This window comes from Tachypleus tridentatus, chromosome 6, assembly GCF_004210375.1.
Source record: "Tachypleus tridentatus isolate NWPU-2018 chromosome 6, ASM421037v1, whole genome shotgun sequence".
NCBI classification, from domain to species: Eukaryota; Metazoa; Arthropoda; class Merostomata; order Xiphosura; family Limulidae; genus Tachypleus; species Tachypleus tridentatus.
This window is the reverse complement of record NC_134830.1, coordinates 152,538,459-152,554,366: the sequence shown is the minus strand read 5'-3', so window position 1 is coordinate 152,554,366 and position 15,908 is coordinate 152,538,459. Positions and strand designations below refer to the sequence as shown.

Below are 15,908 nucleotides of genomic sequence, written 5' to 3'. Positions count from 1 at the left end.
CAGTGAGTGTTTCATCTTACTTCTGTTTTTGTTGACTCTAGCAAAGTGTCCCTCCAGTTATGGCTTTTCATATGGGTTCTCTAGGTTTCCTTGCACCGTTTGAGTTTTCCGACTTTCAGGAACAAGTTAGTAATGTTTTAGAAGGTGAGATACGTTATTATGAAGTTTTATCACCTGTTCATTCATAGACATGTGGATATTTAAACTCACATAGTGAAAGAAATAGTATGAATGTGTAGATAGCAGTCTATGAGGAAGCATCTCATTATTTTTACATTTTGATGTATGAACAAGAGCATTTCTACAATATATATAATTATAATTCTAGAAAGAATAAAAACAGATTATTATATGAGTCGATTCAAGAAACTTTTACTTCATTAAATTCTGCCATGCTATAATCAGGAAATCTTCTCACTTGTATTTCAATTTGATACTAGAATTGATTGTTTATTAGCAGGTTGGTTTATGTAGAGCTTTGTGTGTTTTTTTGCTGTTATCACTATCGTAATTTCAAATAATTTGTTGCATCAATCTAAACTGAGTCATTGTTTGTACAAGACCAGACTAATTCTATAATTTTTGCTTCGAAGGACACGCAGCCCTAACCCTACGTAGCAGACTTCGATGTATCATAGTGAGGAAGAACAGTGAACCATTGGACAAAAAACTGCATTCCAGTTTTTTGGTAAGAATGTTGTTTCTAGGAAAATAAACTAAAAGGAATTTTAATATGTAAACCATTTAGTTTTAATTGTTATTAACAATCTATAAACACTGAATATTTCAGATTGTTCTATTGGTTTTTAGTTATGCCATGGTCAGTGTTCACAGAGAAATGAAAAACACGTTGTTTTATGTATGAAGAAATACTAGTATGTAATTTTACAGATGAAAGTGATTTCTGATATTTGTTCTAGTTTCTTGTCAACCTGAAAGAATGTAAGATTTCGTTGGTTGTCTAAAACTAGAACATTGTCTACAACAATACAGTATTGTTTAAACCATCTTCAAGTTGGTGATTTTGTTTTTATAAATTTATTGTTGAAAAATATTCCATGAATATTTATTCATTTTTGGAGTCAAGTTAACTGAAAATTCTTACCTATTGAACAGAGTAATTATTGACAGTTTTTATAGATGTTTTAACAATAAAAAAATTTTTAAATTATCTTAGGTACTGAATGAGGTAGTAGTTGACAGAGGGCCATCTCCTTATCTGTCAAATATTGACTTGTTTCTGGATGGAAAACATATTACCACAGTTCAGGGTGATGGTAAGATGTGTTTTCTTTTTGCTTAGTTTATCTAATACTTATTTTAATGTACTTCAACTCATTAAGCAAGAGGTAAAACAGTTACTGAAAAGTACGATTCGATGTGAAACAAAATTTTCTACGTTTTCTTTGAGTATCCCATAAAATTTAGGTGTCACATTTCATAAAGATTGTGGTCCCCAAATGCAAGAATTTTGAAAATATTCAATGTGACATATTATTACATGTAGGTAGTAAACGTTAGAGTATAATTTAATCTATAAATCGTATGTTTCCTATTGTTTCAGATTTTGAAATTGGCAGATAAAACTGTTAATAATTAAACATTGTGCACAGTCTTCTTTTGTCATTGAGGAGACAGCATACAATAAACCATATTTAAAATGGTTAACACAATCAAATCCAGCAGTTAGATGATGTATTTCCAAGATCCTTTAGTGACATAATGTTTTATTGTGGAGCTACAGTCTAAAAACGTGAATGGTGATATGTTTTGAAGGTTACGTGATGGCCCTCATTTCACAATTGAATAATTCAGTAGGATTTTTATCATTGACTATTTTGTTGTGCATCAGTGAGTCTTTGGTACATAAAAATAATTCTATAAATAAAATTAGTTTTAGTTGTATTTATTATGTTTTATTAAACTGTCACTAGACTGCATTGCAGTAATAATAATAATTATCTAAGTAAGAAGATATATTTCTTCATTTTTTTTCCTCTTGGTTTCTTCCTATTCAGGATTAATAGTTTCCACACCTACTGGCAGTACAGCCTATGCCGTGGCTGCTGGTGCATCCATGATTCACCCTAGTGTACCAGCCATCATGGTTACTCCAATATGTCCACATTCCCTTTCATTCAGGCCTATTGTTGTACCTGCTGGAGTTGAATTAAAGGTATGATTGTAACAGTATGTCTTATTCAACCTAAACATAAATTGCTTCTAAAGTTGAATGGGAACATAATTTTTAATGTATCATGTAAAGAAATATTTGTTGTTATTCTGTGAAGTAGAGGAACTTTTAACAATCTTAAAGTTGTATCTTTTTAACTTTTATCATCTTTCTTGTTTTCAGTCTGATACTTTTCTTTACTTTCACCCTTCAATTATTATACTGTTCTTGTTACATTAGACAGATAAACTTGGTATCATGTTTTATCTTGTATTTTCTTAATATGTGAATTTTGCCATCAATCAAAAATTGTTATGTTTTTGGTTTAAATACATTATAACCAATACATTTTTTTAGTTATATCATGAATTGATGAATGTATGAGTTTGTTACAAACTTAAGATCGTGTGTTTAAAATGTTAAAACACTATTCTGATATTTAATGTAGATTACTCAGGGCTGTTATATAGATTATATTCAATTGTACATAATACAACTACAATAAAACATTATTGGTTTAGTGTTTAAAACGTATAATAGTTTATAACAGTAGACAGTAATGTAGTTTCTTGAACATCATACGTGACTCCTTGCAACACCACTGCAGATTATGGTCTCCCCTGAAGCAAGAAGTTCAGCGTGGATATCTTTTGATGGTCGCAACAGGCAACCTTTAGAGCATGGGGATAGGTAGGGATGAATGAAGTGAAACGTGTGTTTGTTTTTGCATGCAGCATGTGTATTAAAAACCTGTTCTCTCTCCCTTAATTTTTAAGATTATGGTGTCACCAGATGCTAGGAACACGGCATGGGTGTCATTTGATGGCCGACATCAGCAACAGTTGAAAATAGGCGATAGGTGTGTGTTGTTTTGTTTCAATTGTTACTTTTGTGTTTTGTATGTTGTTTTTTTTTGGTTTTTCTTTAGTGTGATTAACATACAAGTCTAAATGTGCACTTGTTGTCCAACACTTTTCTTCACCTTGAATGTTTCAAACACATTGTAGAACTTGTATGTTTGTTTTAAGTTTGTTCTTACAAAGATGTAATAATTTGATTTTATGTTGTAAAGTTTTTTTTTCATGCTAAATATTGTGAAAGAAATTGAAAGTTGCATTTATCGAATACAATTAACTGATTTGTTGTAGATTATTATTGATTACAAAAGTTGAATCTTAATGTTCCAACTGACATTCCTTTAGAAGGTTCTTAATGTTCCAACCGGCACAGTTCCTCTATGAGGTTTTTAACGTTCCAACCGGCACAGTTCCTCTATGAGGTTCTTAACGTTCCAACCGGCACAGTTCCTCTATGAGGTTCTTAACGTTCCAACCGGCACAGTTCCTCTATGAGGTTCTTAACGTTCCAACCGACACAGTTCCTCTATGAGGTTTTTAACGTTCCAACCGGCACAGTTCCTCTATAAGGGTTTTAACGTTCCAACCGGCACAGTTCTTCTATAAGGTTCTTAACGTTCCAACCGGCACAGTTCTTCTATAAGGTTCTTAACGTTCCAACCGGCACAGTTCCTCTATAAGGGTTTTAACGTTCCAACCGGTACAGTTCCTCTATAAGGTTTTTAACGTTCCAACCGGCACAGTTCCTCTAGAAGGTTCTTAACGTTCCAACCGGCACAGTTCCTCTAGAAGGTTCTTAACGTTCCAACCAATGTAACTGTTTTTGTTCATGAAAAATGGATGAATGCTTCAAATAGTAACTTTATGTTTTTCATGTGAAACTTTTTGAACATACAGTATGTGCTACTTTTGGTTGGTAGTGCTGGTTCAAGTAAATCAACAGTGTTTTTTGAATACCATAGATTCAACCATATGATCTTTACTTGCAATAATATTAACATATGAACCAGATGTCTTGATATTACAAATTTGGAGCAGGTGATTAAATTAACGTCATCTTTACAGTTAAAAACAAGGTTAGTTTACAATAAATCATGTTTTCCAGAAAAGAAGTTTTTATAACCAAAATGTTGACATTGAATGATGAAGCCGCCTCCAAGACTTCAATCATGTATTAACTTTTAGACAAATGTTATTGAATAAAATTGTTCAGCATTTTTTTAAATGTTTTAAATATTTTTTATTAAATGATATTAGTAAAAAAAATGTTTTCATTTCACCATTTTAAGTTCGAATACTTGTGTATATTTCTGTATCAAGTGTTCTTTCTACCTCAAATATATAAGAAATATTAAGTTTGTCAGGATCCTGAATGTGGTTCACTTTGTATTTTTGTCTTCACTATTCTTTCATTAATTTTTTAAAGGATGTTTTTATAATCTTTCACATTAATTTCCTAATCTTTGTAATTGCAAGGAACAAAAAGGTTTAAATAAATTACCTATCTAAATTGTAGTTTTATTTCATATCATTGGCTGGTAAAACTAGCTTTTCTTTTTAAATAAAAAAACAAAACCTCAGAACAATGGAAAATTAAAGAAGATTCTAGAAGAATTTCTACTTGTTGGTTTTTCAATTCAAAACTTTTAATGAAGAAATGCTAATGTTGAGCTTATTATACAAAGAAAACAAAATTAACTGTTGTAGTTATAATAAATTAACTGTTGTAGTTATAATAGATTTGTAAACAGAAAATAAAAGGGGAGCTAGCACTTGTTTCATTTCGGATTGTAAACTGTTGGAACAGCAGGTGTTGTTTCAATTTGAAATTTTTCCTAAAAACAGAATTTGCTAGACATTTACCAAACTACTTGTCATTATCACTTTACAAATGAGAATGTTCTCTTCTCTAGCCTGCGAGTGACCATGTCTATTTATCCACTACCATCCATCTGTGCCCATGACCAAATAACCGATTGGTTTGACAGCTTAGCCGAGTGTCTTCACTGGAACGTGCGTAAAAAACAACGCCAGTTTGATGAGTACTCTGACCTTATACACAGCTCCAGTAATGATACGATAGATTCCTTGGACAGATCAGATCAAATAGACAGTGAGGTAGGTAACAATGGATGTTAAAATTTATGTCAACTAGAAACATTTGATCAACCTGTATTAGAAACATTTATATTAGGCTTAGCAGGAGCTCACTGTGAGTGTGACAGTCTTTAGGAATTCTACAGTGTGTGCTTTATCTTATCCTTTATGTCATCAGAAAGTTATATCTGATACTGAACATATATCTCTTTGTACAGGTCTAAATGTCTGGGGGAACAAATAGAATTTGTCACCACATCTCCTTTGGGACCATGTTAATATGATTTGTAACATTCGAGGAAACCAGCTTTGATAAAACAGGAAGCCCATGGGGATAGTTATGGGAACATTGCATCTCTTAGGCACAAGCTTCCTTCTGCAAGAGGGTACAGCCATCTGCTGAGTTACTTCATATATCCTCAAAGTAACAGTTATGTTGAATTTTGTGATCAATTAAAACCGGAATCTCCAGACTCTGGTACTTATGTCATATATTTTGTAAAACTCTTTAAACGTTTGTGTGGAATTTGTAAACCTTTGTTTAAGTGTTTAGTTTGTTTGGTATCTAGTACGTCTATGAAAGGATGGTCATTATTAGTGTTTTGTTAACCAGACATTACAGAGATGCCCCCTGTGATTCATAGACTTAAATAATGTGATATCTTAAACATTTAATGGAAATAGAACTGACACACCTACGTTCTTTTGTTTTTCTTAAATTCGTAAATATGTATATTTTTATTCAAAACAATGTGCTCACAATATTCCAGTAGATTTCATTAGATTTATTTTGCAGTTATAATCACCAATATTACTCAACTTCAACACCCCTCACCCTCTGCATGAACTAATCCACACATAAACTTTAAAAGGCTTTACATAATTCAAGCCCATTATATTAATTTTAAGTTTGCTAAACGTTTATATGGCTTATAAATGAATTCCAGCTTTTAAAGGTTTTTCTCCTGATAGTAATGTATTTATAAACATATGTTTATAGTCTATCCAGGGGCTGTATTTAGTGTTTCAGAAGAGGCTTTAAAAATGAACAAACTCATTTCTTAAATTTGTGGTGTGGTTTTTAAAACTATTAGTTATTGTTTATTTAAGAAAAAGAAACAGTAAATAAAAGATAAACATTTTCAGCTGTCTGTATATCTTTGTAAATTAAGATCATGTGGAATTTGGTGGGGCCACTTAGTTTTGCAAAATTCGATACTACAAGTAAGAACGAAAGTTATTAAAAATCTCTAGAAATAATATAATTATTTTACTTTTACAAAAATAAATTAAGAGTATTTGTGAAAAGAAATGATAAATTGGGGAGGTCGTATATGTTTAGATGTCTTTGCAAAACGGTAGAGTTTCGTAAATAATTATAGTAACTATGCCATGGGGGATTTCCTACAAGTGTAATATTTAACAAAAATAACAGAAATTACTGACATTTCAGTTGTAAGCTTTGTTTACAGACCAGTAAAAGTGACTACTGAATTGCCCGTTATACATCAAAGAAAATATAGGATTTTGGTTCTTTCATCAGTGGTACCTAAGATGGCTACACTTAACAAACTATATTTGAAAGTGTGTGATATAAAGTAATTGTTTGGTTGTATAATTTTGGGAAGCTATTTGCATACTTTGTTTTATGTAGTTTCATCACGGTAGATGGCAGTGTAATCAAGAATAGCCTTTTGTACAATGGGTTCTACTATTACGTTTGGAAATGTACACTATAAACAAAGCTACATGTATAAAGCAGGAGATTGAATTTTTACCTTGTTCTATATATAAACTGGTCTAGGAGTTGTTTTAAGTCTGTCATTAATCCATGTTTTGTGGTTTGTAAGTAAAGGGGTAAATAAACAAATGAACATGGTCTGTGCAACTCGATACAGTCTGCTTGTCCACTATCCTTTTTCCAATAACAAAGGATTGTGAACGTAATTGTTTTTAATTACTATTATTAAACATGTTGAGAAAGATTGAGTATAAGATTTCTATTATTTCAACAATTATTATTGTGAGAAAACTCTGGTTATGCTCAACCCCCCTTTTATCACAATACCAAATCCATAGCTACGAGCTTGGCTTGTGATCTTTACCCCCTAAGTTTGCCAGTTTCTCTTCCTGAACATTCTATCTGTTATTTAAGCTAATTGATGCATTACCTAAAGCTTAAAATATTCTGACAAATCTTTAGAAACTATTACTTTCAATGTCCCTCCCAACAAAAAACAAGAATTTTTTAATAAGAAATTAAATAATGAAGATGGTTGGTAAGATTTCCAATAATTTATTGGTTTTCTACTCTAAAGGAAAATTACTTTACTTTTCACTTAATGTAAACAATTCTGGAAATGTTTGTGGACTTCATATTATAAACTTTGATCCAGGTTCAAATTCCCATTATTCCTGCTCCTTTCAGGTGTGGGGGTATTATAACAGTATGGTCAATCCCACTCGTTGGTAAAAGAGTAACCCCAAGAGTTTGTATGGGTGGATGTTTCCAGTTGCCTTCACGGTTAAAGGGCTCATGTAGATAGTCCTCACAGAGCTGTGCACTCCATTCAAAACATCTCAAGTTTTCACTTGAAAGCAAATGTTCACGATTTTCTTACGTGTTTCTACATTAACAAAACCGACAATATACGAAGAAAGCTTTGATAAGGTAATTTTATTACCAGGCCATGTTACAACAGCCTACTGCTTTACAAACAAACCTCACTTAGTTGTTAACTTTATCTTAAAACTTATCAGCATTTTAAGTTTATATAATATATCCAATAACTACTTTCAAACTTAAAACAAATAAAAGAAAACAAAGCAATTTGCAAATGTATTACACCTACAGAGTAAAAGTTCTGAACAATACCTTATGATAAAATACCAGTATTCACTACATTAAATAAAAGTAAGTAATTTTAAATTTGTCACCGTGGTCCATTATGGATTTAAACAACATACTCCTCCATCAAATTATGGGGAACCTGAGAGTTTTAAAATAAATTGATATTATAGTGGTCTGAACCATTTCTAACATCAACAGGTACAAAGTGACTTAAGTATGATACAGTTTATGTATTTATTGGGCAACATAAAGTTTCATATTTCTAATTGTTGTTACAGTATCAGTCCACACTACATTTATTTGAAGGAAACAGTTGTTTCTTGTTCCCCCTCATATTTGTCACCCTTTCCAACACAGACCCGATCCGAATCCAGCTTAAAGCTAAATCCAAGTACGGAATTGTCGAGTTTCTGCAGTATTTTCTTTTTTCTCTTAGGCATGGTATTTCTTCCCAGCTTACCCTGGCTAGTAAAACTGTCATGTTCCACTGGTTCCTGTTGGTCAGTAAAGGTTGTTTCACTAAACAATAGTAAGGAACCTAGTTCTAGGTATCTGTTAATTAAACAGCTAAAAAAACGTGAAAAATGTTTACATAGGAACTTTCAGTTGTAACAGTTGACACAATTTAAGAACCAAAATATTTTCACACATATTGCACTCATGATTGTGCAGGGTATTGGTAATGGGTAAGTAAAAGCTAGTTGTTCATAACTTGGATTAATTAACACCAGTGACAAGAAATCAGATCACTTTTACTACACAAAAATAATTACAATTTGGCAGCTTTTGTAACATACTCAAAAACCTTATATATTAAAACTTACATTTTGCAGTAACTACTCACTACAACAGATCACCAACTATTTTAAAATCATGGCTATTTGTAAATAATAATAGAAAACATTTACCTCTTTCCTACACTTTTCATGGGCTGAAAAAATAGAAAGGGATAAAATGAGAAAAACACGCACTCGTATTGTAAACTGGAAAAAAGTCACCTCTCAAAATTTTTCTTACAGTGTCTTAAAGGAAAAACTACAAAAATGAGGCATTATAGAAGTGTTTCCTGTTGATCTCTTCTGTTCTTTTGGGTTCTATAATCATTTCATATGTTTAAAAAGTGAAATGCTCATAAGGTTGTTGGAGTGGTATCACGTGTGGTTCAAAGATTATTTATACTGAGCCTTCACCTTTAATAGCTTGAGTTTTATTTCACCCAGTAATTTATAAGATTTTATTACTGTAACTAGTGCCTATATATAATAAGAATACAAAATCACTTCTTATTTTATCAATAAACCTTACTTTCATGGCTCAGAACTATCTAGCTTTACAACACAACCTACATTCTTTAATATTCATGATTGAATTATACAGATGGTTTTTACTTGGCATACTTCTAATTCTGTGCAGCTAAGCATTATTTTTATCGCAAATGTTTGGTCTAAATTCATCGTTTATTTCAGATATTCAAGCCAAGCTGCACAATGGCTGTGTGTGTCAACTATATATAATTTTGAAACTGACAAATTAGAGAAAGTTGACTGTCACTCTTTTAATGCACCCCTGTCCCTAAAGTTCTAAGTGAGATTTCGCAGTAACTGAACACTAACCATGGAGCTTCAGGTTTATGCATGCTAACCACTAAGCCACATTCAGCCTTTGTTCCTGTATTACAATACTAATTTATATGTGGAAAGAATTCTTTTTATGTAACTTGCTGACCTTAATTCAAGTTTTATCTACTTTGTCTACAAACCTGAAATATTATAGGTTATTCCACCAGTTCCATCTGCAATTTGTGTTGTCTGATTCCCACCTCTCGTCTCCTATAAAACCGTATTTATGTTTGTTCTTTACTTGGTCATTAATAGCATACAAATGGTTTTCACAATGTTAGACAAATCCATGTTACCTGCAGAATTCTAAGGTTATTTAGCTTAAGCTATACCAGTAGGTAATAATTTATAAAAACACTCATTCTAATTAGTTTATTTACCAAAATACAGTAAAACGATTACAGAAGAATTGATGTACCTTTTCCAGTATTTCTTCTCCACTCTTGTTCTGTGATGTTACATTAGACTTCTCCAGAGGAGGAAAAGCACTACAGCTGTGAAAAATATTTAAGTGACACATTTGACAGCAATGTCATATTAACACTAGATTCTAAAGAATACCACAAGACAGTAAACAATATACACACAACCAGTTGTTTTATTTCAATAAGCTCAAATTATAAACTAACTTTAGCAATAGCATCTTTTATGATTAATCAAGTTCTTTTTGGAATGTTCAACAACTACAATTTACTTGAAAGATTTCAGTAGAACCATAATAAACTGGTCTGCATAAAACCTGATGTCAAGTAATATTCACATTTTTAGGAACAATCGATGTGTTATTATCTTATGACGCATGTTGTCCCAACTTAGAATATGTTATATCTGGGTGAAGTTGCATGCAGCAACTATTTACTATTTCATGAGGTAACTGTCTTGTATTCTACTTTAGATAGCTGTATGACAGTCACAGGTAAAAGAGATGTTTCTGGATTCTTGTAAATTGTATTTCTGATTGGTCAGTTTCAGAAAGAATTTGTAATGTGAATTTATCTTTCAGGGAAGATTACTTTTTGTTTCCGTCCTGAATGACTCAAGAACTGCTGTTGAACTTTCGCCTATGTGAAATCTTTTGTTTGATCCATTCACTGGTCACATGAATCATTTTTATTTCATTATTTTACTTTTCAATTTAACATGTCATGATGAAATACTGCATGGTTGCCCTCTGTATTGTTTTGCTATTTGTCTGGTTTCTTAAACAAATACAATGTTTAATTCTACTTCAACTTTCTGCCAAGTCACCATGCCTGTCCCTCTGCACACTACGTCCTTGAATCTCTGGTTCTTATGAAGATTAGGTAATTCTGTGTTAGGTTTAATTTTGAACTATCATAAACATCTATTAGATACTACAGATTTTATACCTTTTAATACAAGTGAAAAATAAACCCTTCATTTCACTCACTCTGTTTCTTGAAATCAGCGAGGACATTCATATCTCAATAAGACACTTGAGTAAGGGAAAGTTATTCAGAAAGACCTTATGGGTCTTGCATTTCTCTAGAATATTCAACAAACTTCAGTGAGAGCTTTGAACTTGGACAAGACATTCAGGGAGTTTCAGTTTTTGGTAAGACAATTGCCATGAGTCAGTTAGTCTCTTAAACGTAGAGAGAATGTTTTGCCTGGCTCATCAGCACCTGCTATTTTCCCTGAATTTTTTATCCAACAAGAACGAGTTCTATGAAAAAAGAACTGCAAAAGGGATATTTTTGTTATTTTAAAGAGAAATATATGTAATAACGTTACAAGCTCAGAGTATGTGATGTTACACATGTTAAGGCACTGATTGTCAGACCATAATGACAATAAAAGTTGTGCACTTTGAAAACGGAGGAAAACATCGGATTTTTCGCCAAAACGCATTCGTGTCCAATAAATTTGGTTGAGAGATCTGCATGTTCTGCAAATGCAACATGTGCAAAATCCCTATAAAAATGGCAGGTTCTCGGTTTCCATAGCTCAGTGTTAAGCCAAGACTGACTGAAGCACAATGCAACAATGCCATTGGTTACTTGGAAGCAGGCAAATCTCAATCAGATGTTGCCAGAGCTGTGAATGTCCACCCAAGCACCATCACAAGCCTCTGGAATCGTCACCAACAACATGGATCAACTCGTGACCGTCCACGATCTGGCAGACCTCGTATGACCACGCCCGCACAAGATCGCAACGTCTGGTTACGTCACCTTCGGGACAGGACCACCACTGCGGCTCTACTGCCTCAACCATACCAGGGCTGCGTAGGATTTCCGATCAGACCGTACGCAACCGTCGACGAGATTCTTAGGTCCCATGTGCAACCCATCATGATGAACGTCAACGACATTTTTCAACATAACAACGCCCATCCCTGGCCCTCTAGATCACCAGATTTAAACCCCATCGAACATCTTTGGGACGAATTGGACTGACGTCTGCGACAACCTCAACCGCAAACTCTACCTTAGCTTGCAGCAACGTTGCAGGCTGAGTGGACAGCCATTCCACAGGCAGGAGATGCCAAGCAGTTATTGATGTTGAGTGACGTTAAACTTCACCTAGTGAGCGTGGACATGCAAAGTTTCACACATATGATACACAACTACCCGGAATAAACTTAACAATTTGTCTCAAATTTTGTGTTTCTTTTTTTTAAGAGTATAGTTTTAAACCAACTTACCTAAGCTTCAGGGTGTTCTTTGTTTTTCTGTTATTTTTAGAAATACCAGCATTTTCATTTTCCTGATTCTCACTGTAACTTCTGATCTTATTCCAAGGCTTTATGTTCTGTTTATCCTCCTGGTCAGATTCAGGAATATGGACTGTGACTGTTACCTGTATTTTAAAACAAGGTGCTTTAATTATAACGAGCCAGATGTTAATAAAAGCAATGCTCTCTTTGTTACACACACAGAGTTTAGATGCTTCGAATTATCGTAGTATTGACTAAATATAAAGTTCTTTCTCTTCCATTTTATATTTTTAAAACAACCTAAATTGGATGAGTGTTCATTACAATTACAAAAAGCAATTGGCTGTATGTATAAACTCACATACAATGTAAAATCAGATTAAAAACAAAAATGGGGCACAACTCGTTGAAGATGTGATATGTCGGTTGTTTTATGTCACCATGTCCAAGAGTTACTGCTTATATTTCTTCAGAACATTCACAGAAAGCTACTTTTTGCTCTCAGCACCATCTCAACATTTAACAATCAAAGAAAAATACTAGTTCTGTTCTACTTCAGACAACTTTTTATAAGTATATTTATTTTAGATGTCCATTAGTAACAATATTGAATATTTGTAATTTTACACTCATTCACATTAGGATCAGTTAGTTTATATTAGATTGAATTAAGTTAGGCCAGGTCAAATACAACCGTATCGCAAAACAAAGTATAGTTTCAGTATTAACATCACAGCTTACGTGTTTTTGTCCATAATTTTCTTTTTCCATCACAAGTTTTTCTTCCTCCTCTTTCTGTATTTCTGTTAAAGTTTTAACAGGCTCCAGTAAGAACGTGAGGGGTCTGCCAAGAAGAAATTACATTAGTTGTATGTAAAACGCTGTCCAAAACTGCACGTTGTGAAGCTGACTAAAACCTTTTTATTTTCTGCTTTATGTAGTCAAAACTTGACATTCAGTGTTTAAAACAACCTGTAATTAATAACTTCCTTGGACACACCTGAGACGAGGAAACGGGATTCAATTATTCACACAAATCGGTTGTTAAAGCAAACATTCAGAAATAATTTTATAAGTAAATATATTGTGTTGTTTCATTATTAGTAACAAATATTTGTTACGTATATCTTCAAATATTAGTGCTGGAGTAATATTTATAAAACAATTATTGTAACTTGAAAATGTTATAAACTACCACAGAGAAAGCTGTTTTGAAAAAGCACATATTAGGAAATGCAAGCACCATTTTATAAAACAGGTTACACTTACTTGAAACCAGAGAAATGTCTAAGTAAAACATGAATTCTATACACCAAGTGTGATTCCCACTATGGTTCTTTTAAATTTGTGATTTATGTAAAAGTCTAAAGAAACAGATTCTAACTTTTGTTTTAAAACGCTAAACATTTTGACTACATAACTGTAATATTTAATCCACATGTAGTTCTTTGTGCTTGGCATGTAGTTGCTACATTATTAAATTCAGAGGTACTACTAGGCATTACATGGGGACTGTATGCTAGTAATATTTGACAGTGCCCCAAATCTCCAGATAGTGTCCTGAAAAATGAAAATAGAAATAATCACTACCATACTGAATATTCCTGTGTCCATGGAACCAATTCCCAAATCCTTTATACATCTAGTGACATCTCTGATTATATTATTTAAATATAGCAATATGTTTGATTTTCTAGTTGAGTTCCCACAGACACGTGTCCTCTAGCCATAAGGAATGTCAACAAGATGGTGTATAGACCCATCTTCTAGCTGGAGGTAATGTCAAGACATAACCATTTCATTCTGACTTAATATTTTTGTCACTGATTTGTGTCATACTATAATGATGTTCTATGTGATACATTCAGTAATGTGTCACCAAACATGGAAGGTTAGGTCAGATCAGATAAGAAAGAGGTGGATTAGGTGAGATTGGGGTTTGTTATGTTGCATTTGATTAGGATAAATTAGGCTAGGTCAGGTCAGATTAAAAGGAGTTATGTTAAAAGTGCTATCGTTGTACAGAAATAATAAACAATGTAGTGTTAACAATCTGAAGTCTTTTGTACATGGTTTAAAACATTATGGATTTGTTGTTAACAACATACACTGGTTATTTACAGAAACCTAACAACCTGCTCACCTCTGACCCCAGGTTGGAGTCTTGTTATTCTGAAGTAAGGGCATTTGATTTTGTGGAAGCTGCTGTCTTAACTTCTTAATCTGTAAGTTAAACAGTACCATTAGGCATATATGGAAACAATGGTTTACAAAAACCTTTTGTAACACATCAAAAACAACAATGAAACTACTTACCAAACAAAGAAGTTTAATTACATAAATATTTCATTTATCAAAATAATTTGAGTTACACCAGAAATTTGTTTGATAAAAAAATGTACTACATCTCAAAAACACAGAAGCTAGTACAAACTGTATTTAAAACTAGCAATTCAAGGTAACATTTAGTGGGGGAACAACCGAACTGAATTATTACATACAAAGAAAGCAATAGTAATAATCACATTTTGACCCCTGGTATCAGAGTCAAAGGTTAATAATTAAACTCAAAACATGACTACAGGAAAATTTGCTTTATTTGTACTTTTTAATTAACAACATATTAAAATACCAATATATATCATACTCTCAAAGAAACTTTGACAGTTCTGTAACTGACACTTACACTTTTTATACTATTTCAATATCAGAATTACCTTTGTTTTTTCTTCATTTTCTTTCTGCTCTTGAATTTTCTGTATCTCACTGAGTGAAGGAGCTTCCAGAATAGTTACCTTGCCACCCCATGCAGGTGTCTTCAAAAAAGAAAGCTGATTTATTACCTAACACACAAACATTGAACAAATGTAATCAAACTTCAGTGTTTTGCAACTTAAGTTGTTTCACTGAAAAAAAGATGAAAACAATACTCTAATACAACTTTGTTAGCTAACTAAAATCTGAATGTGTGTGTGTGCATTTTTCTTGTAACAAAGCCACACTGGACTATCTGCTGTGACCACTAAAGGAAATTGAACCCCATATTTGGGCATTGCAAATTCATTAACTTACCACTATGCCACCAGGGAACAAAATCTGAACACATAAAGCTAACAAACTTTTTCAATGTCATGGGTGAACATCCCAATTTAGAGTAAAATGTGAGAGTTTCAAGATTTGTGCTATTATGAAAAAAGAGAGTTCCCATTCAAACTTCCCAAAGTATCTATTAAAGCATTTGTTTATTTTTAATCATATATCTAAAAATAAAACTGACATTAAGAAAGTTGTTTATCTATAAACATGGCACTGAATGAATTATGGAAATAACATGAAGAAACAGGGTTCACACAAGATGTCAGTGAAATACTTTCAATCACTTTTCCACAGCCTACAACCTCAAAAATTACTATCAAATAATTAAGATACTAACATTCAGCAAGAATGACAATCTTTGAGAAAGATAACACTGCACAACAAAGTTTTTGCTTTTTGAACACCGTTGGGTGTTCCTTATAAATGTTTGGCTGCTGATCATGAAAATCACATCCGGATTTGCTACGATGGAAAAACGACATTAGGGGCAACTGGAATCCCTCAATGCTTGCTGACTACTATTGGACACTGCAAC

The 15,908-nt window shown here is 32.8% G+C and overlaps 2 protein-coding genes across 16 annotated transcripts in view; one reads left to right on the top strand and one right to left on the bottom strand.

Annotated features, from left to right (window-relative positions):
* LOC143254092 (NAD kinase-like) overlaps positions 1-7,020 on the top strand; it is a 109,373-nt gene extending 102,353 nt beyond the window's left edge. For 8 of the 12 annotated variants that reach the window (XM_076508854.1, XM_076508859.1, XM_076508856.1 and 5 more), the window contains 7 exons: positions 42-144; positions 594-688; positions 1,178-1,277; positions 2,019-2,176; positions 2,950-3,032; positions 4,944-5,148; positions 5,346-7,020. In XM_076508854.1, the coding sequence (XP_076364969.1) occupies positions 42-144; positions 594-688; positions 1,178-1,277; positions 2,019-2,176; positions 2,950-3,032; positions 4,944-5,148; positions 5,346-5,351 (750 nt within the window). In that variant the 3' untranslated portion in view covers positions 5,352-7,020. Of the gene's footprint in view, positions 1-41; positions 145-593; positions 689-1,177; positions 1,278-2,018; positions 2,177-2,780; positions 2,864-2,949; positions 3,033-4,943; positions 5,149-5,345 lie in introns of all 12 variants that reach the window. The other 4 variants (XM_076508855.1, XM_076508861.1, XM_076508858.1 and 1 more) reach the window with 1 other exon arrangement.
* Positions 7,021-7,810: 790 nt separating this feature from the next.
* LOC143254091 (uncharacterized) overlaps positions 7,811-15,908 on the bottom strand; it is a 35,554-nt gene continuing 27,456 nt past the window's right edge. For 3 of the 4 annotated variants that reach the window (XM_076508847.1, XM_076508849.1, XM_076508848.1), the window contains exons 18-25: positions 14,995-15,093; positions 14,421-14,500; positions 13,019-13,121; positions 12,266-12,420; positions 10,016-10,091; positions 9,738-9,807; positions 8,887-8,909; positions 7,811-8,472 (exon numbers count right to left, since the gene is read on the bottom strand). In XM_076508847.1, the coding sequence (XP_076364962.1) occupies positions 8,275-8,472; positions 8,887-8,909; positions 9,738-9,807; positions 10,016-10,091; positions 12,266-12,420; positions 13,019-13,121; positions 14,421-14,500; positions 14,995-15,093 (804 nt within the window). In that variant the 3' untranslated portion in view covers positions 7,811-8,274. Of the gene's footprint in view, positions 8,498-8,886; positions 8,910-9,737; positions 9,808-10,015; positions 10,092-12,265; positions 12,421-13,018; positions 13,122-14,420; positions 14,501-14,994; positions 15,094-15,908 lie in introns of all 4 variants that reach the window. The other variant, XM_076508850.1, reaches the window with a different exon arrangement.